At 37.4% G+C, this 25,749-nt stretch overlaps 1 protein-coding gene across 10 annotated transcripts in view; it reads left to right on the forward strand.

Annotated features, from left to right (window-relative positions):
• The window catches only part of LOC143366500 (uncharacterized), an 81,152-nt gene that overhangs the window by 45,782 nt on the left and 9,621 nt on the right, over positions 1-25,749 (forward strand). For 8 of the 10 annotated variants that reach the window (XR_013084747.1, XM_076807614.1, XM_076807615.1 and 5 more), the window contains 6 exons: positions 22,339-22,456; positions 23,843-23,974; positions 24,154-24,177; positions 24,340-24,375; positions 24,695-24,859; positions 25,114-25,233. Coding sequence is in view for 9 of the 10 variants with exons in the window: in XM_076807614.1 (XP_076663729.1) it covers positions 22,339-22,456; positions 23,843-23,974; positions 24,154-24,177; positions 24,340-24,375; positions 24,695-24,859; positions 25,114-25,233 (595 nt within the window). In the remaining variant the exon portion in view is untranslated. Of the gene's footprint in view, positions 1-22,338; positions 22,457-23,842; positions 23,975-24,153; positions 24,178-24,339; positions 24,376-24,694; positions 24,860-25,113; positions 25,234-25,334; positions 25,671-25,749 lie in introns of those variants that run through there. The other 2 variants (XM_076807622.1, XM_076807618.1) reach the window with 2 other exon arrangements.

The raw sequence follows: 25,749 nt of genomic DNA on the forward strand, positions 1-25,749 counted from the left end.
CTTATAAATTCTGAGTAATCGCAATTTCAGTGGCGTGCAGAAAAAAAACCCTAAAATTAAAATAGTTGAATCAAATGCCACGAGAAAGAAAGCATCGTTCGCACTAGTTTGCTGCGCAGCAAGTGGATTATTTCGACTGCCCATTATTTAACCGGATTCCCTCGCTAATATCTTAAGATGGCGAGAGGTTTTATGTAAATATGTCGCTTGGTGTTGATTTCGAACGATACACGAGGATACGTAGAAGTATTATTGGTAGAAACGCCGCCACAAAGGTGCTAATACTATTTAATTTGAACAGACGATAGCGTTAGTCTTAGCTCTATACCTAACTTTAATCCTAGCTTTAAAACTCGTCGAACCACGTTCCCCGGCGTGCAAAGCGTGGCACAAAGCACCAGCTGTTTATTATCTGGGTGAAAATTGTTCAGTGAAAGAATCAAGCGAAAAATAATCCATCTTCATCCTTTGCTAGAGAAATTGCAATAGACTGAACAGATTTATTCCAAGTGACTTCATTCGGGGGATAGAAATGTCCTACTTCGCGGTTTATGACAGCGTTCTGTGCCGCGCGTTGCGACACGTGGGAACGTGACTTAACGCGAACGTCAGTCGCGATCCAAACCTTTATCCCAAAGTTAGTCGTGCATGCGTAAGTTTTATTTGGACGAACGTAGAATGCGCTGAAATTAAATCATACACAGAGTATTTCTGGATTTCTCCCGAATAACGTCGATCCGTTTAAATGTAATTCGTACATTGAGTACCAGGTACATATGCTTGCCCGGAAAAGTCAGATTTTCTATATGATTCGCGTGTTACTTGTCTTTAATGAACGCCCCACGAAACGTTAATGTTTGAAGATTACTTTATTCGGTCGAAGAGACGTTCAATCTCGTAATAGCTGTTGCAATTGTACCGATGAGATGTATTTATGTATGACACAAATAAAGGCTGCATTTAAAATCTTGATGGGTTCTGTAAAATGGCACTCACTTCGGCTGTGTTCGCTGTTTAACGCGCAATTACAAAGGTGTTAATTAATGCGTGGTTATCAGAAGACTTACTTACTACCCACGCATAAAAATTGAACGCTTCTTAATTCACCTGTTTAATGAATTTTTTAAAACTTCAACCAAGTGCTGGTAGCAGGGATTGTAACCCGCTCGGAGCCGGTTACTAGTAACATAAGACAGTCTAGTATAGATAGCCACTTAAGGGGGTACTCTGATCATCTGGCCGATAAATTGAGAAGGGCACGAGTAGATGAATATTATGTAAAAAGTTTTGCACGATTATATTTGTTATTCATTGAGTAACAAATTCATAAAGATTGCTCATTTTTTCGGCCGGATGACCAGAGTACGTTAAGGGGTGATTCCGGTCTAGAGCCCCCAAAATAGGTGATCTTTAGGAATTAATTAAAGGAAAACTACTATATATAATTTAATTGGACTTGTTGCATTGCATTAAGGATGTCTTAAATTATAGAAATATATTTTTTGTTTTATAATTAATCATTACAGACGGCACTGGAGAGTCGTTAAAGTCAAGGCGTCAAAAAATTCATCCAAATCGGTGGGACCTGTATCCCCAAAAGTTTTTATCCGATTCGACTGAAACTTTTTTTATTTTGCAGAATATACTTCTAGCTAGGGGGGGGAAACCAGAAAAAAATGCAAAAATGACATTTTTTAAGAAAATAACGGCACTGATCGCGACTCAAAAAAGGTTTGGAAACACTGGTTGAATATTTTTTGTGGAACTTCGCTGTTAAAAGACAGATTTAATGAGACACTTGTGCGATCTCCGTTTTGAGTAAAGCAACTTAATCAAATTTATAATTTAACGTTAATATACATATAGGATACATAAATGAGGTATCAAAATCATTAGTATGTGCTGGAAAGAGCACTTTTTATAGTAGGTTTTTTTTTTAAATATCTAGTGTGTATTACGTTGGAGAGTAAATAATATAATGTAATTATTTTACAATATTTCAAAACCACTCCATTTCTCGTCTTTTAATACAGAACACGGTAGGGAGAAATTTAAATTAATTGTTACAATACTGATAAGGTATTTATTTTCGGTTGAACAGTATGTTATGTTCTAGTTTTTCCATTTCAGTCGTAATTGCGTAAAATTACGTAGCCTGCGCTGTCTTTGGTGAAAAACGGTATTTGATTATTTATTGCGAGAATTATGCTTTACGAACGATACGCGTAATGTAGATACGACAAATTTTATATAAAAATTATCATAGAGAGCATTAACGCTGATATGTTATCATTTTAAAAAGATTCTAATAATACTGTATGTAATATGTACAAAAATGAACAATTATCAAGGACAAGCTGTAGTAATGTTCAGCAGGCATGACTTTCAATTATTATTTATCACTCGTCACTGTGGATCAATAATTCGATAAATCATTCACTGTCATAACCATAACTCCAGCATTCTACTATAAAATCGAACGCAACAACTATGTTTCCTTGAAAATCATACATATAACACCTTCATCTTACAGTAAAATCAACAGTAACAGTTGCTCTTACATTGCAGTCTCCATAATCCCAACAATTGAGGACGTTGCAGCAAGAGGGGTGCAGCTCTATTTTGGACATTTTGAGTTATAACGTAGGTATAATATCCGTAGAAAAAAATCTACATCGTTTGGTGCACGTTTGATGCAAATCCGATAACAAATGAGTGATTTATTGCACATGAATAAAAATAGAAATATTAATTTTAATATGATTAATATTATCGAGTAAATTACAAATAAAATCTTTATAAAATTATTGCTTTGACTTGATTTTAAATAGATAACACTAATTGAAAAATATATATTCTCAGAAAATAAGGAATAATTCTGAGTAGATGAGTTTTTATTACTATTTTTGGCGAAAAAATATTCTATAATTCAAATATTAATTTTTAATAATAATATATTGATAAAAATATTCTATAATTCAAATATTAATATTTTAATAATAATATATTGATAAAAATATTCTATAATACAAATATTAATATTTTAATAATAATATTAATATAATAATAATATTAATATTTGAATTGTAGAATATTTTTATCAAATATTTGAATTATAGAATATTTTTATCAAATATTTGAATTATAGAATAGTTTTATCAAATATTTGAATTATAGAATATTTTTATCAAATATTTAAATTATAGAATACTTTTTATTATTAAAATATTAATATTTGAATTATAGAAATAAAAACTTATCAACTCACTAACTACTACTTATTTTGTAAAAAAAATACATACTCTCAATTAGCGTCTTCTTTTCAACGTTAATTCAAAGCAATAATTTTATAAACACATTTTTCTAATTTCCTCGAAGTTGGTAAACACGGAGCTGCACCCCTCTTGCCGCAAGCTCCTCAGTTAAGCAACCCCGAAAAGCCAGCTCGAATGATCAGGAACTCGGATCATCGAGTCTCCGCTGTACCCCCCAAAGCAGTCTTCCAATCTCAACACAATACATCCCCCACTGACATCGCACCGATCACTTTCACAGCCTTAATCACACTAACTAAGCACCGACTCGTCCAACGCACGATGGGCAAACTAAAACCAGCCACCTCGAAAACTGTTCACGGCTGACTGATACACTTCGCCCGGCTACGAAGTAAAGTGCAATATCCCAACGCGGTAAACATCCGCAACAGCCGTTCGAAACAGCAGCTCCGCGTAGCCTAGACTTGGTCGCGCAAAAAAGGTGCCCGCGTTCACTGCTCGGGTTCCACGGCTAGGCAGAAGCCAGGGGAAAAGGAGGAAAAGGCGGCGCGGAGGCGAAGAGGAAGAGGAAATCGCCAGAACGGAAGGGAGCATCGTAAATAGGCGGCACTAACGGTGAGAAAGCGAGAGGAAAGCGAGGCGAAGCAGACCATCTCAGGAATTACCGCCACTGGTTCAAAGTGCCAACGGACGAACAATTATACCTGGCTGCCTCGAGGGAGGAACGACGAGGCGAGGTACCGTTCGTGACGTTGCCGTCCGTAATTCGTCGCGATGCTTCGCTCGGCAAGATCCGTGAATTAGCCAGGGACACGCTTGGTGCCCGCCGCGGGAAGGACACGCCGGTCGGTAGAAACTGTAGAAAGTGTCAGTGGCTTCCTGCGAGGAGATAATAGCCCCGAAGACGAAACGGCAGGCTGGGCGAAAAAGAAGGGAAAACGGTTTACGGCGGCCCTCGTTGGTGTGCGCGCGACAACGATTGGGAAACAAGGGGGACGCTCCGGCGGGGATTGGTAGTACGTAGGGAAAGAATAATTCCCAGGGACCCGAGGGAGCTATGAAGGAGCCGTCCGTGACGAAGAACAACGCCGCACTACGACCGAATCTTTCCACCACGAATGGGTAAATAGTCACAGTATCTACATTTCTCGGTTTACGTAAATATCTGTGTATCACTGTATCGCGGCATACCGCGGAGCATTGTGTTTGTATTAGCCACGCTTTGCGCGGAACACCTGATGATGGTGGTGGTGATCTGAAATTAATAGAGGATATAGTTGGTCTCGTGTGTTTCCAGTTTAGCTCCTGTGGCATCGCAACGCGAATAAATCAGGGGGGTGTGTTGTGGAATGGGCATTCTTGGCGCGGGTTGTTTGCTACTTTTTAGGCGGTTAACCCTTAACTGGTATACTGTTTTTGGGAAACGTGGCTGGTACACTGGGGTCGTGGCAGACCCCAAATAAAAAAGGACACAGAAATTTGTAAAGTCCACCCTGAATCAACCTCTATGAATATTTTGTTCTTAGGTAATGTGTAGAATAATAGAAACCTAGAAAGTTAAGCTATTATTATAAAATTAATTAGAAAAACAGTTTACAAGCTTAGGCAACCAAAAATTTTGCAGCGAACTTTGCGTGCCTGGGGTCACGAGCGACCCCAAGATACCAGTTAAGGGTTAATACAGCTGGTTGCGTAGAAGATTTTTAGGCGGTGGTGTTCGGAGATCGTATCTGCCAGCTGACGGTGGCTATTCAGTTTTGTAAGATTTCAGGGATTTCGCGATGGGTGAAACCGGTGGTAATCTGATGGTGTTGAGACAGAGGGATATGGTGGGTGGATAGTTACGAGGGAAGTTAGGCAACCTGGAGGTTCAGAAAGTTATGCAACTTTATGTGCAAGTGGAGTGGTTCAACCGTAACACGGAGCTGTTTTTTGTTGGTGCCATTTTAGAGGGTGATATCACGCCTTGAGGGAGATGCAGAATTTTCTTTCTCGTGGGATAGGGTAAACGCACCAATAAATGAACACTTAAGGCTAATGAATGAACACTTTTATAAAATAATGTTTGCAGCGCGATTGATTCCACGTACTGCAAAAATTGTTTCGGTATGAAGCAAGAAGTTAATAGAAGTCTCTAATTAATTAGTTGCTTGTTTTAATAACTTACTTTGCTCATTTTAATTTAGAATGTCCATTCACTGGTACCTGTTCATTTACTGGTACATCCACCCTATCTCGAGAATGGTGAGAGATGTCGAAAAGAAGTATTAACAACAGTTGCGTCGTTCTTTTACATCTACAACACTGCGTAGAAATAATTATTGAGTTAAGGATTGGTGGTGATGGTAACTTGAAAAGTATGGACTTTTCGAAAATTATTTCTACGCGCTTTTGTAGATTCAGAAAAAGAGATGCAACGTTTGTTGATACTTCTTTTCGATATCTCTTACCCTTCTCGAGATATTCCACGAAAAAAGAAAATTCTTTATTTTTGTCAAGGGGTGATTTCACCCCCTAAAACCACACTATGACACCAACAAAAAATAGGCTTGTGTTACGGATCAAGTATTCTACTTGCACACAAAGTTGCATAATTTTCTGAATTCTCGGGTTGCCTAACTTTCCCTTGTTAGTTACTTTTTCCAATTCGAATCGTGTGATCCTTTTTTGAGTCACCATTACTGCATGTGGTCGGGTTTTATCACAATGGAAAGCTATGTTACTAACGAGTGCAGGCTTCTTAAGAGCTGTCTGTAATTTTTCTGATTGTTGACAGTCTTTTTCTAAATTAACGATTGTCGACATCTTTTTTAAATATATTTTACTGTATCTGTTTCTTACCGAGTTTCTTTGAGTATGGTTCTTTAAAACAAATCCAAGGCATTGAATGTGCTTAGAAAGTTTGCACGACGCATTTCAGTGTAGCAAGAAATTATTTGCGGTAGACAAGTTCTCCACATAATAAGTTACATAACATTTACATCGTACAATTCCAAGTGTACGACAAATTTACTTTTTTACACTTCCTCTCATAAATATTTTCACATTTTGGTGCTTACACTTGGTAAGTAGACGTAACGTCACGTTTCTTCCACTCTTCCTTGTCCGCAATTTTCAAACTGGACGTTCCTGGAATCTCTACGTAAGTTAGAAAGCTACGACCACACATTTTATACGCAACGACACGGTACACTTCATCAAGAAATCATTTCGTTATCGACCATCATGAATTCGCGATTGCATCGTATAATAAGGGAAACCAACCAGCATGATTCAGAAGTCAGCAGCTGACTGTGCGTCCGTTATATGATGCAACGTCCAATATTTTACTGTAGCAGCACTTCACCATTTCTTCTCAATTTCGCAGCAGTAATCGCGATAGGAAATGTCTGCGATTCGTATCTAATGAAACTCGGATATATTTTGAAATTAGAACCGTACACACTGCGTGCTTATTAAAAAATTCACACTCGCAACGCAAAATATTTGCTTCCTATTTTTTCACATAACAAATGTTACTCGCAAAATATATAAAATACGCGAATAAATATTCCCATTTCCGTGGGAATGTTACTTACTGGGAACTAATAGGACGACTCATTAATTTCTACGTTAAAATTCCATTTTACGCGCGTATTATTCTCACAGTTTATATTCAATTTTGGGTTTAATTAAAGTCCCACATTTTATCTCATAATTCCGATTAAGACCTGGTTTGAAGCACCTCTATGGAAGTTCACCTGGCGTTGCGTTCCCGAATGGGTTTCTACGGCAGTCGATTATGCAAGCGTGTAGAAATTATCTATTGTACGCTGCTCGCTTCATAAATGGCATTACTTTTATTGCTCGCGTAATGCGTATCGCGGCTGTGAAACGACGTTTATTATAAATAGGGGTGCTGCACCGTTGCAAGTGTATCCTGATACCTGCACGCGATACCAAGCAGCGTTAGTCTCGCATACAGGTGATATCGGTTCCGTCATTTCTCAGAATTGCATTCAAATGCGACGATACTCGAAGATTTAAATACATTATTCCTGTAAATTTTCCATGAGTTTCTAGCTATCGAATTTCAAGTGGAAACCGATGGCTTTCAAAGGCAATGCAATGACGTTGGAACCTTTAATGCACGATTCCACGTGTTCCATCGCGTTACCGCGTATTAGTTTCATTTAACCGCGGGACCAGTTCTACTTGTTCCTGTCCTCGCAAAGTAGTCCGCAATTTTGTGACCCGACAAGGTTACAGTGATATTATCTTGAGGCAGAAGGGCAACTATAGCTTCCGCGTAGCAACTGTATGCTAAAATATTATCACTCGCCGTACCTCCACGCGACGATAAGCATTTTCTTTCTAAATTACTGAAAGCTTTTTGCGAATAATTCGACTGCGTTTGCGGAGGGCGAAAGTGTGAACGTCACCGTGTTCAAACGGCGCTTTCTCGCTGCACAAGGAAATCGCGCTGCTTAAAATAATTAGAGGATCACCCGCACGTGTGAGGTAACCAGTGGCTCGAAAGCTGGCTGTATTATGCGAACCACAAATTAAATAACAATCCTATGGTATGCGCTGCTTGTTTCATTTCCGACGGTGAATTCGGTCTGCAGAATTTAATATTTCATGAGATAGTGTATTTGATGCTTCAAGCTGCTTGAATTAGCGCCGTCGATTTTTATTCTTCTCGAACACGCGCAAACGGGGACGCGAGTAATCTTCAACTAAAAATTTCGAATGGAGTGAAGTTATTCGAGAATGACGGATAAATATTTATTCGGCATAAAATTCTATTCGATTAATGGAGCACCTCCGGTTTCAGTAACGGCCCTAGTAGCACCAAATATTGGTTAAATATTTTTTCCAAATATTAAAAAATATTTTTTCCAAATATTAAAAAAATATTTTTTTAGCCACACTTTTTAATATTAAAAAAATATTTTTTTAGCCACACTTTTTAATATTAAAAAAATATTTTTTTAGCCACACTTTTTAATATTAAAAAATATTTTTTTAGCCACACTTTTTAATATGAAAAAAATGTTGATTCCAAATATTATATACACATACTGAAAATGTGAAATAAATATTCGGAAAATATAAAGCAAATATTCTGGAAATGTGAAAATAATATACAGAATTCCAAAATAAATATTCAGGAAATGTAAAATATATATTTAAGAAATGTAAAGTAAATATTCAGAAAATGTGAAATAAATATTCAGGGAATATGAACTAAATATTTAGGAAATGTAAAATAAATATTCAGAAAATGTGAAATAAATGTTTACTTTATATTTGAAAAAAAATTTCACAATATAAAATGAATATTTCTCGAACATTCGGGAGCAAAAATTTGTTTCTAATATTAAATAAATATTTTATTTAAATTTAGACAAAAATATTTTTTTCTAATATAAAATGAATATTTCCAGTATATTTGTGAAAAAAAATATTTGCTTCTTAATCTAGAATAAATATTCTATGTATATTTAAATATTAAAAAGAGATTGAACCTCGTTTTAATATTGGATGTATGTGTATTCAATATTTTCTGCTACTAGGGGGGTACCCCTTTTTATCTAGAGAGAAATGGAAATGGAGATTCAGGCAGTTATTAAATGTACATACTTTGAAATTCCCTTTAACGTTGCAGAAAGTAAATTACATTGTCCCATTGAAAGAAAGTGGTATTATCGAGCCTGACTCAATAATGATCAAAAGGAACGTTTAAGTCGGAGAATGAGATTAACAAAATCCTATTTTTGGGAACGAAAACATTAATAAATTAAATTTAATGCATTTTCTTTGACGTAGCAATGTACAAATTATTCTTTTTCGCCCGGGGAAGCTTGATTGCAGTTGCTTGTATTGTTATTTCTTTCGCGCCCACCTTTGAATCACTTATCGCAACAGCCATGAGTCAGATAGTTCCGTGATATGCATCAGCGCACATTAAGGTTTGTTAAAATCGATACGACTTTCGACGTAAAAATTCTATTCGCGTTACAATCAGTGGAGACTCGCCGAAAAATGATGAAAAACTGTTGCAATGCGAGAGGAAATTGCAGCATATTTGGAATACTGTTGTTAATTCAGAATACCAAAGTATCTAATAAACTACTAACACTATCTAATTTGTAACACCGTAGATAATAGGGGCTAATGACCTGTTAACTAATGACATTTGTGGATGAACCGCCTTTTTGACATTTTCGACTTAATCTGCAGAATAAAAAACCGTAAAAGTCTGCAAAACTTTTTCAGCAAGCATTCAATCGTTCCAATCATGATTAAAAAATGTCAAAACTTTAGAGTTAAGCGCTTAATCTACTCATTTGCATGTTCCTCCTATGGTTCCGTGTCAGTTTTGCGATAATTTCGAGAATACAAAGCGCGACATGAAATTTTAGGTTTCAATGGCATGTTGCTAATTCGGAATACCGAAGGTGAAGGTAATTTGGAGTAGTCCAAAGCTTGGCGATGCTTTTGTTTCACGCGCAACAGCTACCACCGCGTCGGTTTCGGCCAGCGCTGTCCATTTATAGGTATTTACCTAAGATTGCTCCTGTACTGTGATTTTTGAGCATGATTAAATCATAAAAGCGAATAATTTTATTATCTACATGGTTTTTTCAGTTTACAAAGTGAAGGTAAATTGTAGTACCGGTATTCCAAATTACCTGCGCCTTAACGAAATCGATAGCTACTGTCATTTTTCATTTAGGCCAAAGTTTCAGTTACTTTCTCTTTTTTATTATTACTGAGAGTTTGAAATATTAAAGTTTATTAGTTTCCCTGTGATATTATGCAGTTTTGTTTGTTCCCAGCCGCTTCCGTGATTTTTTATTCGTCTTAAACAAACTGGTATTTCAAATATACTGCACTTCCTTTACAAGTATTAAAACCTTCTCCTTTCATCGGCAAGTAGGCGAATTTTTATCGAAGAATGATATAAAAAGAATTTCTACTTTTTCCTCCATATACCTACCGATAGTTATGCTTCTAATTATACAATTCCAAGCCCTAAACCAACTGTACAAGCGCAATCAAAAGTCGTATAAAAAATGTGAAAACTGGAACATAATAATCAGCACCAACACCTAATTAATTCTATTTTATCGTAACTTCTCAAACATTTATTCATACACCCAGAGAACTTCGTAAGCCACATTTCCTTTATACATCGCGCTATTTTAATTACTAAATTATTCCAGCCATGAATTTTACCTACACGCAGGAACGAAAATTATCTTTCATGATTTCACTGAAACCAGTGCATCGGGAAGCTAAAAGTAGCGAAAGAAAGTCCTCCGCGTGAGATAAGTAACTCGACATGGTCTAATTGACTGGTCAACGGTGTCCCAACAAATAACAAACGTGGTATACGCGCTGTTAAAAAGACAAATGCTCAACACACCGTGCTTGGATGTTTATAATAATATAATTGAAGATATTTTAGCAAGAGGGGTGCAGCTCCATCTTTACCAACTTCGAGTAAATTAGAAAAAATTATTTAGAAAATTATTGCTTGGACTTAAGGAGACATTCTACTCTCTCGGTAGAAAAATCCGCCACTTTTCGGTGATGGTTTTTATAATGAAATACACACTTAACGTTTACGAATTTCTGGGGTTATATTCTACCACCCTTGAAATACGAGAACAAATCTTTGGTGTTTGTTTATTTTACTTGTTTACTTAAATATTTCGCAGTGAAGTTGGCGCTTTCAGAATTGCTGGCGGTTGAAATTCCGGACGACTGGAACATCGGAAACAAAAAAACCAAACATATTTTCAATTTGCAGGAGTACCGCTATCTCGCTAACCAAAAATATCTTAAGATGTTTTAATATCTTCCCACATTTTATATCTATTAAACAGAAAAGAAATGCTGTTTTCGGTGCTTTCAACTTTGATCGACTCCCGTTTTAATAATTTTGGTTCAAAATTCTAATTTCGTGGAAAGCGAGATAACCATACTCCCGTGATTTAGAAATATGTTTGGTTCTTTTATTTCCGATGATCCAGTCGTCCGAAATTTCAACCGCCAGCAATTCTGGAGCCGCCAACTTCACTGCGAAATATTTACGTAAATAAATTAAATAAACTAACAACAAAGATTATTTCTTGTATTTCAAGAGTGGTAGAATAAACTCCCAAAAATTTAAGTGTTTATTTCATTGTAAAAACCATCGCCGAAAAGTGGCCGATTTCTCGGCCGAGAGAGTAGAATGTCCCCTTAACATTAGAAAGATAACGCTAATTGCAAAGTACATATTTTCACGCAATAAGTAGTAATCATGGAGTTGATAAGTTTTCATTTCTATTCTTGGTGAAAAATATTCTATAACAAAAATATTAATATTGATAGTTCCCTAGTAGCGCAAAATATTGAATACACATACATCCAATATTAAAAAGAGGTTCAATAGCTTTCTAATATTTAAATATACATAGAATATTTATTCTAGATTAAGAAGCAAATATTTTTTTCCCCAAATATACTGGAAATATTCATTTTATATTAGAAAACAATATTTTTGTCAAAATATAAATAAAATATTTATTTAATATTAGAAACAAAATATTTTTTCCCGAATATTCCGGAAATATTCATTTTATATTATGAACAAAATATATTTTTTCAAATATAAAGTAAACATTTATTTCACATTTTCTGAATATTTACTTTTTATTTTTTAAATATTAATTTATTATTTCATGAATATTTATTTCACATCTTCTGAATATTTGCTTTATACTTTCTGAATATTTCTTTTACAGTCCACGAATATTTAGTTCATATTTCCAAAACATTTATTTTACATTTTCAGTATGCGTATATAATATTTGTAATCAACATTTTTGTCATATTAAAAAGTGTGGCAAAAAAAATATTTGTATAATATTTGAAAAATATATCTAACCAATATTTTGTGCTACTAGGGTTGTAACTCAAAAAAAAAACTGTAAAAAATGGAGCTGCGCCCCTCTTACTCGATTCAAGCTTATCTCGTGGCCAACAATCGAGAAACTGAGTAAAACCATAATTTCCACGAGACTCCATAATACGAGCATTTAAATTTTCGAGCGTTAAAAAACGCCCGCAGTTGGCCTGGCTTAACAGAAAATTCCGCGGCAGCCGCGCGGAAAAAGGGGTGAATTTAAAACGTTCCGGGGATAAGCTCTTTAATTGCGCACGACAGCGTGCACTTTCTGCGTTTCACGTGCACAAAGTGTCTGCTGCCTTCGGTTCCCCGTTGCGCTCCGCATTGAAATATCCCGGGTAAATAACCTGGCCCTGGTGAAAATAACCGTGCGCAGCGCTGAAACGGCATGAAGGTAACCGAGTATTCGATTAATACGTGCACCGAAGACACACCGCCTCGACGAGGTGTTCGCCGGTCGAGTGATAAAAAGCTGGCAGTATCTCGTAATCGCGGCGAGAAAGATCCATTACGATGCGTGCGCGGGTGCAACGCGTAAATCCCCGCGGCTGTGTTAATGTAAACAGTGCTGAACTATCTCACCCGCGGATCTCGGGCGCGTGCTTTATTAACAATAAGAGCTGAAGGCTCTGTAAAAGATTTCCAGGACGTTTCGATGCCGAGCATTCCATACAATTATGTCGGCTGCCGCCGGAAAATGGGCATTTATTTAGAGTTACATGGAGTTGTAAAGCGTCGGCCCAATTAAAAATGAAACGGTTCCTCGGATGCTATAAATGTGCTCGGACAGATTTTATATCGCGGATGAAGTAGCGTATCCCGTTGAGAATGGTGCTAGAACTGGAAACTCCACTTGGATGGAATTTATGAATGTTTCGTGAATTCTGATAGTTTATTTTGTACAGGGTTGATGAGCTTTTCCGTTCGTGCCTTTGCATTTGTGTTATTTTTTTTCCTTTCGTACAAACTTTCAGAGTTCGGTGTAAGTTATGAAAAACAGAACACAAACAGGCTGTTTATATTTTGGTATTTAATTAAATATTTAAGTAATTATCAGGCCCTCGTAATTCGTTTCCTGCAGTGTTTCGTTTTGCAGAAATTTGTGTAAAGTTTCTTAATCTAGGTCCTTTTTCGTATGTAACGGGGAATAATTTTTAACACCCTATGTGCTTACCAGTGTTCTACAGTTTCTTTTGTTTATGATTAACTTTTCCACGCTCGACGCGAACACGTAACCGTGTAACTTATTGGCGAGTTTTACAACGCCAGGCTTTTTAACGAGAGAATGTGATTCCCCTGGACTGCTGAATCGATCGGAGCGAAATCGAAATACCGAAAGCACTATGAGTAATCCTGGCGCTGACGATTTATGCTAAACAGTGCAGTCCCGGCGTTAATCAGAGCGTTGCTAGTTAACCGAGTTCTTTCCTTGTATTCAGTCTTTACCGTGCTCTTTTTCTTTTTAAACGACTCTTTCACTTTGCTTTCTTCAGTTGCGGTCAAATTTGAGTTCTTCGCGACGGTCTAATGCTTGCAACAGAAAATATTAAGCCACGCTTATACTACTTCTCTCCGAGGAAAAAGAATTTTGTTATTAACCCTCCGTGGTCACGCCTTGCAATCACAAATCGGTCATTTTCGAGTTACCATTTTCGTAATTTTGAACCCCTTAACTTTTCAGTGATAATTGTACATTCGTGATACTTATACAATCATGCTCTAATAATCCTTTTCTAGAAATGTAAATTTTAATACGTTGAAATGTGTATTTGAAATAATAATTGTAGATAAAAGCGATTTTTTTTTATTAAAATTCACCAAATTTTTAGAGTTCATTATTAAGGTCTAAAAATTTACAGCAGTATTGGCAAATACATATCCTAGGTTGCGATACAACCCCGTGTGACCACGAAGGGTCAAACTTTTAATCGAGATTTGAAATGAAAAATGCACTTCACTTGTCTGTATTTATTTTCCTTGTTGCTATTTTTATTCAGGGCTTGAAACTGTTATTATAAAGATTTCGGTTCTTGAAAGAGTTATGAAGAACCTTTATTCTGAAGTTACGGTTCCTATATAGCTCTATAACTTTTATTTTTTAGGTTCTATAACTTTTATTTTTTCGGTTCTATATAAGTTACAAAGCGGTTATAGAACCGATTCGTGTAACGATTGTACAGAATTTTACAGTAAATGAAATCACAACATAATACAACTACCTACAGATTACTCTGTGTAACCAACTTGTTTAAAAATTATTATAAATAAGTAAGCAAATATATATTATGTACATATTTGTACATATGTATACAAGTGATCCTTGCATATCGCCGAGTGTATACATATACATATGGAAAATGTGTACATAATATATATTTGCTTACTTATTTATAATAATTTTTAAACAATTTGGTTACACACAGTAATCTATAATTGTAATATGTTGTGATTTCATTTACTGTAAAATTCTGTACAACTGTTACAAGAATCGGTTCTATAACCGCTTTGTAACTTATATAGAACCTAAAAAATAAAAGTTATAGAACCTAAGAAATAAAAGTTATAGAACCTAAGAAATAAAAGTTATAGAACCTAAAAAATAAAAGTTATAGACCTATATAGAAATCGTAACTTATACTTATATACTCTGATATTTAGGTTCTTTATAACAGTTATTCCACATAAAGGTTCTTCATAATTCTTTCAGTCAGAACCTTTATATAACAGTTTGAAACAGTTATTTTCGAAACCTACTCAAGCCCTGTTTTTATTACACATATACCTAGCAATCCAAAGTCAATTTTGACGCAAGAATAAACCAGCAGCATTTCACAGAATTATCATAGAGAAGACTCCGTACACCCACGCATAGGTACTGCAAAATTACCCGGAGTACGATCGAAGCGATGTTTGAAACCCCTGAAATTCTGTGGGCATTGGAAAGCCTTTATTCCGTCTGTGCATTCAGCGGCGGGAAATCATCCCCGCGGATGGTTGAACGGAGGTTACTTTGGAAAGCGCGTGGTTCTCTATTTTTTCTCTCCTTTTTCAATTTGCATTAGCGGTCGCTAGCGGAACAGAAACGCGCGAACATACTGATGCGAGCCGCGGAGGGAAATGCCGGCCGCTTTTGTTGCTCCTAGCGTATCCTTCGCAGTCGAAAGTTTCTGGCAGCGGCGGCGGTTCCAGCAGTCTGCGCCACCGGAAAGGGCATTGGCAGGGAGGAAGTCGGGAGATAGGGGAGGGAATGACTTGTGAGCCCGCATTCTCGGCAAATCGATCGAGCACGTCGCAGGCATTAATTGCTAATTATTCGTTATCCCATCGCTCAGCCTGTGCTCTTTCGGTGGGATGGTTCTCGTCGCCGTGTCGGGATCATAATTGACGCGGAGGGAATATAATTGTACCGGTGACATGATTGACATAGCGACTTAAAATTAACTTAATAAAAATAAATCCACAATATATTCATTTATTTATTTGTTTATTAATTTAACGGGACGTACCCTTTAGATACAAAGAAGCATATAACTAAGAGACAGTCAGCTATAGTTAGCCTGTATACCGGGCAAAAAACATATATACACAGATTCAGAAAAAGAGAAAGGAAAAATAATTGTAATCGCAGAGGTAAAGATAACAATAACACTATGGTATTCTACGCTCTAGCTCAGAAATAACCTGCGCCTTGAGTCGTTGAGGCGACCCATTATATACTTGAATAATAAATTATTTAACCCTTAACTGGTATCCTGGGGTCACTCGTAACCCCAAGCACCCAAAGTTCGATGAACAATTTTCGGTTGTCTAAGTTGGTAAACTGAATTTCTAATTAATTTTAGAATAATAGTTTAACTTTCTACGCTTCTATTATTTTCTACATTACCTAAGAAGAAAATATTCATAGTGGTTGCTCTAGTGTCGACTTTACAAATTTCTGTGTCCTTTTTTATTTGGGGTCTGCCACGACCCCAGTATACCAGCCACGTTTGCCAAAAACAGTATACCAGTTAAGGGTTAAATCCGTATTAATTGCTTCCTTTCTGTTTTATTTAAGTATATATAGTTTAAGGGGTCTGTAAAGTGGTAATTAATCGTAGTTTAATGAACGAATGTCTGACAACGTGAAACACGAAATTCGCGGACGGTCGGGATCGCTAACCGCCGAATTCTTCCGAATCGATTTCATGCAAATTAGGGGTTACTGACTTACGAAGCGTCTAACGCGGGGAGGGTATCCAGCCCCGGCAGGAAGCGAAAATCGAGACGACATAAATTCACGAAGTTGGCGGTAAAGTGGCGGCCGAGGGAGCGAAACGTCTACCACGGTCTGGCCTCGAAAAGAGAATTGCTAGAGCTAGACGCCGAACGCGACGTGGTGAATGTGCTGGGGGCTCGAAAGAGCGGAAGAGTTAAAGTATTGATCGTCTGCTCCATTGGCAAGCAGTTTCTTAACGAAACGAAAAAATCTCTGTCTGTTCTTGCAAATACTTTGCGTCTTGTCGGGCCGTCGCGGCGGAAGTCATTCGAGACTTACCGAGGGCGTTGTAAGGGGTAGGTACTTAGTACACTCGAGCCTACTCAGCGGAAAATAATCGCTATTTAACCATTTTATGACCACTTCATTTTTACTTTTTTTTTATTTAATCATTACTTATGTCAGGCTACGGCATTTTTAATGAGGATAAGCATTTATATTAGGCCCAGTATTTATGGTACAACCGAGGAGGGGGTGATTCCACGTGCAAACTAAGTAAAAAATATAGAATATATTTCTTTCGTTCGAGGCTTCGTTTTTAAGAGAGAGTTTTCAAGAAATATGGACTTTGAATACTTAACATGTCGTTTAGAAATGAAGGGTAAGGGGAAAACGAGGAATGTCCATTTTTCGTGATTTTGCGATTTATGGCACATTTTGTTGATGGTAACCGGGACTACAGAACTGTCGAATCACAAAGGGTTATGATGTCCAAATACACCCGTAAGATAACGTTAAAGATTTGGTATAGGTGTTGGTTAAAAACAGAAAATGTTAACTCTTAAAACAAGAAATTATTTAAGAAGAAAATTGCATAAGAAAACTAAATTCATTGAACTTTGCTTCTTTACTGGTGGACTAAAGTATTAAAACTTAATTTACTCGATAAAACTGTTTTGTGAGATTCCCTGTTTTCCCCCTTACCCTTCAGATAGAATGAATATCAACGTAATGTTGACTCTGCCTGCTTGGAGTGGGTTTATGACCGAAAATAAGACATAAAGACTCAAATGAAAGAAATTATTATTCTATATTTTCGACTTATTTTTTCATTTAAAATCACCACTTCCTCGGTTGTGCCATCGATACTGGGACACCCTGTAGATTTGTTCTTCGCAGACATCAGTATATTAGACTACGTATACCAAGTATTGCGTCAAAATAAAAAAATATTTGCTATAAAGTACAAAGACTTTCGAATCCACTATGTCATATTACACTCATAACATTTTCTTCGGTTTATTTATATATATTTGTTTTAACATTGTAGCTTTATCTGGCTTAGTGCGATAACGGGATCGTATCAGCCTTTATCTACCATGTGAAATCCACAATCCGTAGACAGAGGAAAAGCTAACATTGATTTAAAACTCTTCTGCAGACGTATTAACTGGCGCGCTCTTCCAATGGCGTATCATCTCTGAAATTTGATATCTTGCATAGAAAATTAACCATTTCCCCTGATGGGGATAGACATGAATCCCCAATGCCATTAACGCACCGCATTTTGCATTTTTTTTGTGGCATATCACCATAGAGGAAACTAACAGTGGCACTTCATAAATACATAGGGTAAAGGTACCAGTAGTTGACCATGTATCAGTAATTGACAACTTTTCAGAAAAACGTGAAAAATAAGGTTTTTAGAAGTGCAATAATTTTTTATTTATATGTATATAAATTATACATATATTGTATACTATATATAATTTCATTAATATAAATTATTTAATATAAAATTGATTTATATTAATTACATAACTCTATTTATTATTGCAATAAGAAAACCCTTCTAATATAACTAAAAAAGAATATTAAATAGATAGTATACAAATATATAATTTTTCTGGGTGTTTAATACAATATAAAATGTACTCTAATTAGTGGCAGAGGTTAAAATTAAATAATTTATTTTTCACGTTTTTCTGAAAAGTTCTCAACTACTGATACCTTTATCCTATTTGTTTTACGCAGTGTACATTACTGACTAAAGGTAACAGATGTAGCTGTAATTCTAAACGAAAGCTTAAAGCAACAATGACATTTACATACATAAGTACACAGGGTGCGTCCTACTAAATACGATCCACTTCAACAATACCTCGCCTATCTAAAGAAAATGACAAAGAGCAAAGTCACACGAATACATCTATAGAGTGCCTTACACCTATTCGCGTTCGTATAAAATATTCACCGTTCAATTCCAAGTCTTCGAATTGAAGGTCATTCCAAGGCTACATCATGCTACGTAGCTCAATCCTCCGTCACAGCAACTATAATCCTCAACAGATAAAATAACGTAGTTCCATGGACGCCCTTACCTAAAAGAATGAGATTCCAAGAGAAAAACACAGTTCATCGTATCCACCCCCCACCACTCAACGCTTTAAAAACCTAAACTATCCCCCCCCCCTAGTCCACCAAACACGTTCACGTGTCTCGTGACCAACGTGAAATCGGTGTCTCCGCATCCCGACCCTGAGTGGCGTAGTTGGATTACCAACGGGTTAATAGATAATAAGAGTTAATTTCCGTGGCACTCGAGGGATTTTCATTCGTTTCGTTTGCCCGCGCCGGCACCCCAAACCCCGAGTCGCATGTTCTACGGTTCTTAGTGGCGCAATTCGCCGGGGCGATATCGAACGAAACGGCGTGGCCCGTCACGCGCATGCGCGAGCGGTGATGTCGGAGTCGGGCCGCGATGTTGCCGCCGGCCGCGGCAGCTGAGCAGATCATTCCAGAGATCGCGCGGTGACCGCGACGGTTGCGCGTGGCGGTTTTGTCAGTGGCGAGTGCGAAACCGGCTGGCCCCCGATCGGATCTCTTCGCGCTGTCACGTGTTCGCCCACCGAACCGGTCCCCCCCTCCCCCCCCCCCCCTACCGATTTCCCGCCAATGGAGGCCGCCACGTTTCCGCGGCCGGTGCACCGAAATCGCACGCCGGGAACGCCGCATTGCGCAAACGACAACGGGGACCGAATGAATTATTGAGATCGGCGACGGGACGGTATGTTCGTGCCGCGAGTCAATTCGTTTCGCGCTCGGTTGACAGCTACTCCTCCGTGACACCGATATCCTTCCGCGGATTTGCTTACCCCATTTCTCCCGCTAGGCCCCGAAACACCCTTCGCTTCGATCCGGTTTCGCTGGGAGGATGTAGGACGCCGTTGATTGCGCTGCCGGGCAGAATGAAGCGGGAGGGTTATGGTATATAGGTTCTTTTCTGTGGGAGATTTTAACTGTTGATTGTTGGCAGCGCTGAGAGGATGCTTGGGGGATTTATTTGATTTCTGTGGCCAAAGGGAATTGAAGCTCGGACGGTAACTGTTGTTGGGAAGATTTAGAGTATGTTTATCGCGAGTTTGCGAGTGCATGCGCGATGTTTATTTGCCGGGGGCTTTATGGGAGGACGCGTAGAGAAAGAGCAACGCGATACGCGTGCGGAATGATCGTGTGAGCAGAGTGTGGTCGATGTTTTTGACGTTCGAGTTCTGTAACGTGCCTCGTTAGTTTAGGCATTGCAGGCTGGTTGTAGATGATTTAGTTTTTGGGTAATTGTGCGAGGAGATTGATTGTAAAATTCGCATTGGTTATGTTGGCAAGTCAGGTATTAACTTGATCGGTGAAATGTTTCGTGTAGGAATGACCTATACAGTATATATCCTAATCTCGAGTGAGCGGCAGGAAGATCATGAACGTATACCTATGGAATTGCCCTTGTAATGGCATTTGCTGCTGCAAAGGTCACAGTTAAAGCAGCATAACAAAGTTCTTTGACTTACACATGCAACGGAAAATAATTTAGTGCAAATGTTTAAATAGGCATATCTGCTAAATTATGATTGTTTGGTTAAATAAATTTTCTTCGTGTAACTTTAAGTAAATTAAGTTTCTATTACTTTTTAACTAGATTTGCAATTTAAATAATTCTGAATATTATAAATCCCTAAATTTACACTATCGTATATAGATTACAGTTCTGCTAAGAATTTTTTAAAATCCTTCTTCGACATACGACGAACTTATACCTTTTCTTCAACAAGTTCGTCTGAGAGGATCTTCATCGCGCGAACCAGACGGTACCATACAGTGGCGTTTTAATTAAGGAGTACAGAAATTCATTCTAACGTTGCGAATGTACCACGCGTGTAGATTTCATTTGAAAGACACTTCTTTTTCCCATTCAGCGATCTCTGTGCAGGTGCAGACCACTCGAGCAGTCTGAGTGCGAATGAATAGCTAACTATTCTTAATTAACAAAGTTCGTTTAATTTATTGGCATTCCTATATTCGTTCACGTTAATTCCAAGTATCCGAAGAACAATATTTTTAATGAAACCTTCCCTGCAATTACTTTGCAAATATTAAATTCTGCTTTATGCAAAGCGCACACGCAGAGTAGATAACACATTTTCTTCTGCAACGATTATACAGAATGTAAAAAAAAGAAAGCAGTATATTTAAAAAAAAAGTATATACAGTACCGTTTAATTTATTAGTTACACTCTGCTCTATCATATTAACATACTAATTATACTCATTATTTCGACGCGAAGAATCGTCCTTCTAAAAAATCTCGCATACTTCTTTTTATCACCCTGTACTACGGTATCATTTTATAGATTACTGCTTTGTAACACGCCGATATGAAACTCTTTGAAAATCATTGACCTCTATATAGGTTAACTGAGCGCGTGTTTCAAAGGAAACAGATGTCTCCACGTGACTCTCGGATATCTCGCTTGTTAGAAAATTTTTAATACTTAAACATTACAGCACGAACTGTCCCACAAAAGCACAGGTTTTAAATAAAACGGCGTAGACAGAAATGCGACGGAATAATACCTTGCCGTTTTTACGTGTCCAACTTTTTGGTACCGCAGCTTTATCTTTTTACACTTCGCCCCCTCCAACGGAGTTTCATTTTTTTTTCATAAATATAGTGTCTCAAAAGTTGCGCACGAATTTGCCGAGTCTATTCGAAGTCGGGGTAAAGTCGATGGAGGAGCGGCGGCTTGATATTATCTGATGCGGTTAATCGAGTCCGATGGCGACGTCCGAGGCGTCAAGGGGCGCGAAGAGGCGAACTGTTTTATCCGGAAGGTACCGCGTCGCGAGTGGAATAACGAACGTTGAGAGCGATAACGAGCCGGCGACGGCTGCAACCTGGAACGGCGAGGAGGCTCGCGATTCTGGATTGTCGTCGGAGTGTTCAACGCCGACGACTGGATCGCCGATACCGAGGCAACGGAAACCCATCAGCAACCCGATTAATATCGCCAACCCCACTTCGATACCACGCTCCATCACCTACACTGGAAGGTACTACCTACCTTGGAACCTTAAATAACCACGTCCACGGAACATTCTGTTTTATCGATGATAAAAGCGAAGAAGTGTGACGAAGGATTTGGTGTCTTAAAAAGGAGCTAATGACCGCGCAACGGGAATGAGGAGAGGGGCGGAGAAGAGCACATTTAGAAATGTTTGCAGCTTCCAAAATAGTCTAGGGAACGTGCAAAGGAACTGTGGTTGCAAGCAGTGGGTGATATGGTGTAAGGTTCAGGAGGAAGGAAATTATTACAGTCTTATATTGCTTCTGATTTGCAAGCGTAATATTGTGTAATTAATAATTGTTTTCTGGATTAATTAAGAGTAGTTTGAGTATCGTATAATGTGAGTGGTAATACTAAAATGATATTGTGACATTTCTGTGAAGTTAACTGCTTGTTGTACTGAGAAAGGTTCAGACACAGCTTTTGGGGCTAATCCAGCGCTCTAGTGGGTAAATGGAGAATTAAACTGTACTCTATAGTGCACGCGAAAAGTCCTAATGCATTCGTTCCGCTCCCCTGTTGCAGAAATGAGTGTGACAAAACGACAAAGGTATGGCGAAGTAGATCAGTGACTGATTCTCCACGTTCCATAGACAGTCCACGTAATCGCCAATTTTCCAGCCCATTAAGAATATCGAGAAATGTAAGTGACTTCCTATTTCTTGTGAATAGTTCTTTTTCCAGCATAATCTCGTTTTGGAGGAAATTCGGGGAGTGTACGTAGGCTTAACTGATAGCACAATCTGAATTTGTATAGTGTATTATTAAATTTGTTTTTAATTTCTCTCAGATTTAAGCATTAACACTCGTGTAAATAGAAAAGAATAAGGCTTATGGCCTTGTAAATTCAGATAAGTGATGTTTCCACTAATAATATTTTCCCTGAAGGGAGGATTCTCGTGTAACAGCCAGGCTTGCCACCTTATCGCCATATAAATCCTGGAGTGCTACACACCCGGAAATTCGAATATAAACCCGGAGATGGAAAAAACCAAAAAAGTCTTGTTCTCGAATATCCGGAAAACAAATGTGCAATTCTTTTAAGCTCAAACAATTCAGGATTTAAAAGTGTCTGTTTTTTTAATTAATAACTTTTATTGTATATATAATTGATACCATTGTATAATATCACAATTTTTTATTATCTCATTTCTTTCTACAACCCGGAGATTTTCCCTGTAAAACCGGAGCCCGGAGATTTGCTTCAAAACCCGAAATCTCCGGGCGAAAACCGGAGAGGTGGCAACCCTGGTAACAGGCCCAAAAGAAACTGATGTTTACGATTTTTTGTTTTAAAAACTATTGTTAATATTGTATTAAAGTCTTTGGGAATATAAGGAGGTAACTTTAAACTTGCAGATTTTTTTTGTAATTTCGACTATTCTTATTATTTATTAATTATTGTGGAATCTCATTAACCTCGGCGACGATGTAACTGGTTCGCGTGACGTGTAGCACGTGTCACAGTCATCTGATTGCAAAAAGAAGAAAAATTTCGTAAAGTTAGATAGTTTACGCTGGGACTGAACCTAAAATTTTAATTTTAGTTTTTATTTATAATACATTTTTCATCGATATACATAAACTTATCTGAGGGACGAAGTTACTTTTTCTTTCAAACGCTCTAAATTTTTCAAATTTTCATTTTTTCTCTTTAAATTAGGTTCAATCCCAGCGTAAAGTATCTTATTTAGAGCGGAGCAATACTATAGAGCTAATCATATAGTCATTTTTAGAAGAAAAAGGAACCTGCTGACATGAATATTTTTCCAAATTTTTTTTTTACAGTTGTGTTTGGTTAATCAAAAGGCAACTATCCTGCACCTAGGCCAACTGAAAATTCGAATTTAAATTTTACACTCCGCCCTAGTATCTTTAAGAAATTGTTCTTTTTTGCAATCAGAGGACTACACGGTAACCCCCCAACTGAGCAACCTTAATTCTTGTAACTTCTTCTAGGAAAAGAATGAAAGAATTCAGGCACCCTATTGGTGCCCCTTTATGTAATTCTTATGGCATTTTATTTCAGGTACAATCACCAAGTCTCGACTCTGGAGATGAAGGGAGTCTTCGAGTCGATCGCGACACGTATCAACACATGTTTCAGGACATTGTTTCCATAAAAACGATGCTCCTGAAATTGAAACGAGTGCTTCAGGAGGTACGTTGCGTGTATCATACCTATGTGAAACGAAGACACACTGTTTATAATGGAATACTCTTCAGTTTGTCTAATGCATCCATTTCGTTTATATCATACATGTATTGGTGTGCTTCTCTATTAACACGCATTCTTTTATTTTTTCCATTATTATCATCAACCACGATTTTCCCTTCAAGTCAGAAGAGAACGGTTTAACGAGGGTACGTTCTATTTATGTTCTTTTATTGCACAGATTCTTTTCACGTTATCGTCTTTCTGTATTCTATTCATTTATTATTATTACTATTTAGTTGATCGTTGATACAATTGATATTCTTAAATACCAGTTTATCATCGTATAATTCGTTCAAATATGTCTGCAGGCAGAAACTCTCAACCCATTCGACAATTCAATGAAGGTCAGTATTTTATTTTATTCCTAATCTTTAATTTTCTTCTATTGCTCTAAAGTAACTTTAACACAATTTAATCGAGTTATTCTAGATTATTTTTTATTCCAATTCTTTTTAACGAACTGGGAAAATACTGGAAAATGTCTTATAAGAAATAGTTTTTCTGATCAGTTACACAAGATGCTCGTAGTGATTTGTTTTTTATTTGAAGACGCTCGAATTCAATCTACCAACATTCCACGTCATCGTGTCGCGCGAATGTTAGAAACGTTATAATATCGATGCAATGAAATGTCACGATCTATACAAGTTGTACAAATTTTAGAATGGTCTCTTCTACAACTTGAACGAAGGAGGCACCGCGGATGTTAGTACCTCTCCTGGAAGCGGAGGTAGTAGTATCGCGGACGAATTGGCTGATCTACGTAGGCAGGTAGTCTTTCTTCAAGGCCAAGTGGAGGATAGAGATCGGACTATACAAGTATTACAGGTAAAGAGTCAGAAGAATTGAACGTGTAAAGACCGTCGCGCATTTTGTCGAAGCGCGGCGAAGAGAAAAGTTTATAAACAGTAGATGACTGAAGCGCAGCGTCAATCAGTTAATTATTATTAATTTCTCCGATTCGCCAAAATACACGACGGCTTTAACGCATCCGCGTAGAAAAACAAACAGTCGAAATTTCACTGATAATTGATCTTAGCCGATAACAGATAGATAATCTCCGAACAATTTTCTATTTACAGTTCCAAATATCCAAGCTTCAAGGACCTAATGGCGGTGACGGCCAAACTTGTGCTTTAGGCAATAATCACAATAATATTCCATCCACAAATACGTGCAACGCTGCTACACAGACAGAGAAGGTACGAGTTGAATATAACTGCCGTTCGCAGCTCCACATAAAATTTAGCGACAACTTATAGTCTATTTATCTGCATCTCACTGGTATTTACTTTTGTTCTAGAAATGTTTGAGATCACAAAATGATTACTAGTTTTCGCTTCGTCCCAAACAATACACATAGCAACGTTACAGGGACTTAATATGTAATGATTAACCACTGCACAAGTGGCTGAGTTCTTGAAATTAATTACCATCTGCTTTAGCTCAATATTTTATAGCGTTACCGATCCCCACAATTTCATTTGTAGGGCACACATAGTTACATGTTCTAGTTCTAATAGGAATCCAACATATTTATTCTTCAGTTGCATACATCTCATAGATCATGACTGAAAATAGTTCCCGATCTCATTATAAATCATACTATTTACTGTCCAAAGTTCAACGTCGTAGGCAGCGGTACAATTTATTTTATCACGATTAGATTGATTAAGCACACATTAAATACAGTGTACCATTTTGCATAGGTGTTGTGT

The sequence above is a fragment of the Andrena cerasifolii genome, chromosome 2 (assembly GCF_050908995.1).
Source record: "Andrena cerasifolii isolate SP2316 chromosome 2, iyAndCera1_principal, whole genome shotgun sequence".
In the NCBI taxonomy this organism is placed as follows: domain Eukaryota; kingdom Metazoa; phylum Arthropoda; class Insecta; order Hymenoptera; family Andrenidae; genus Andrena; species Andrena cerasifolii.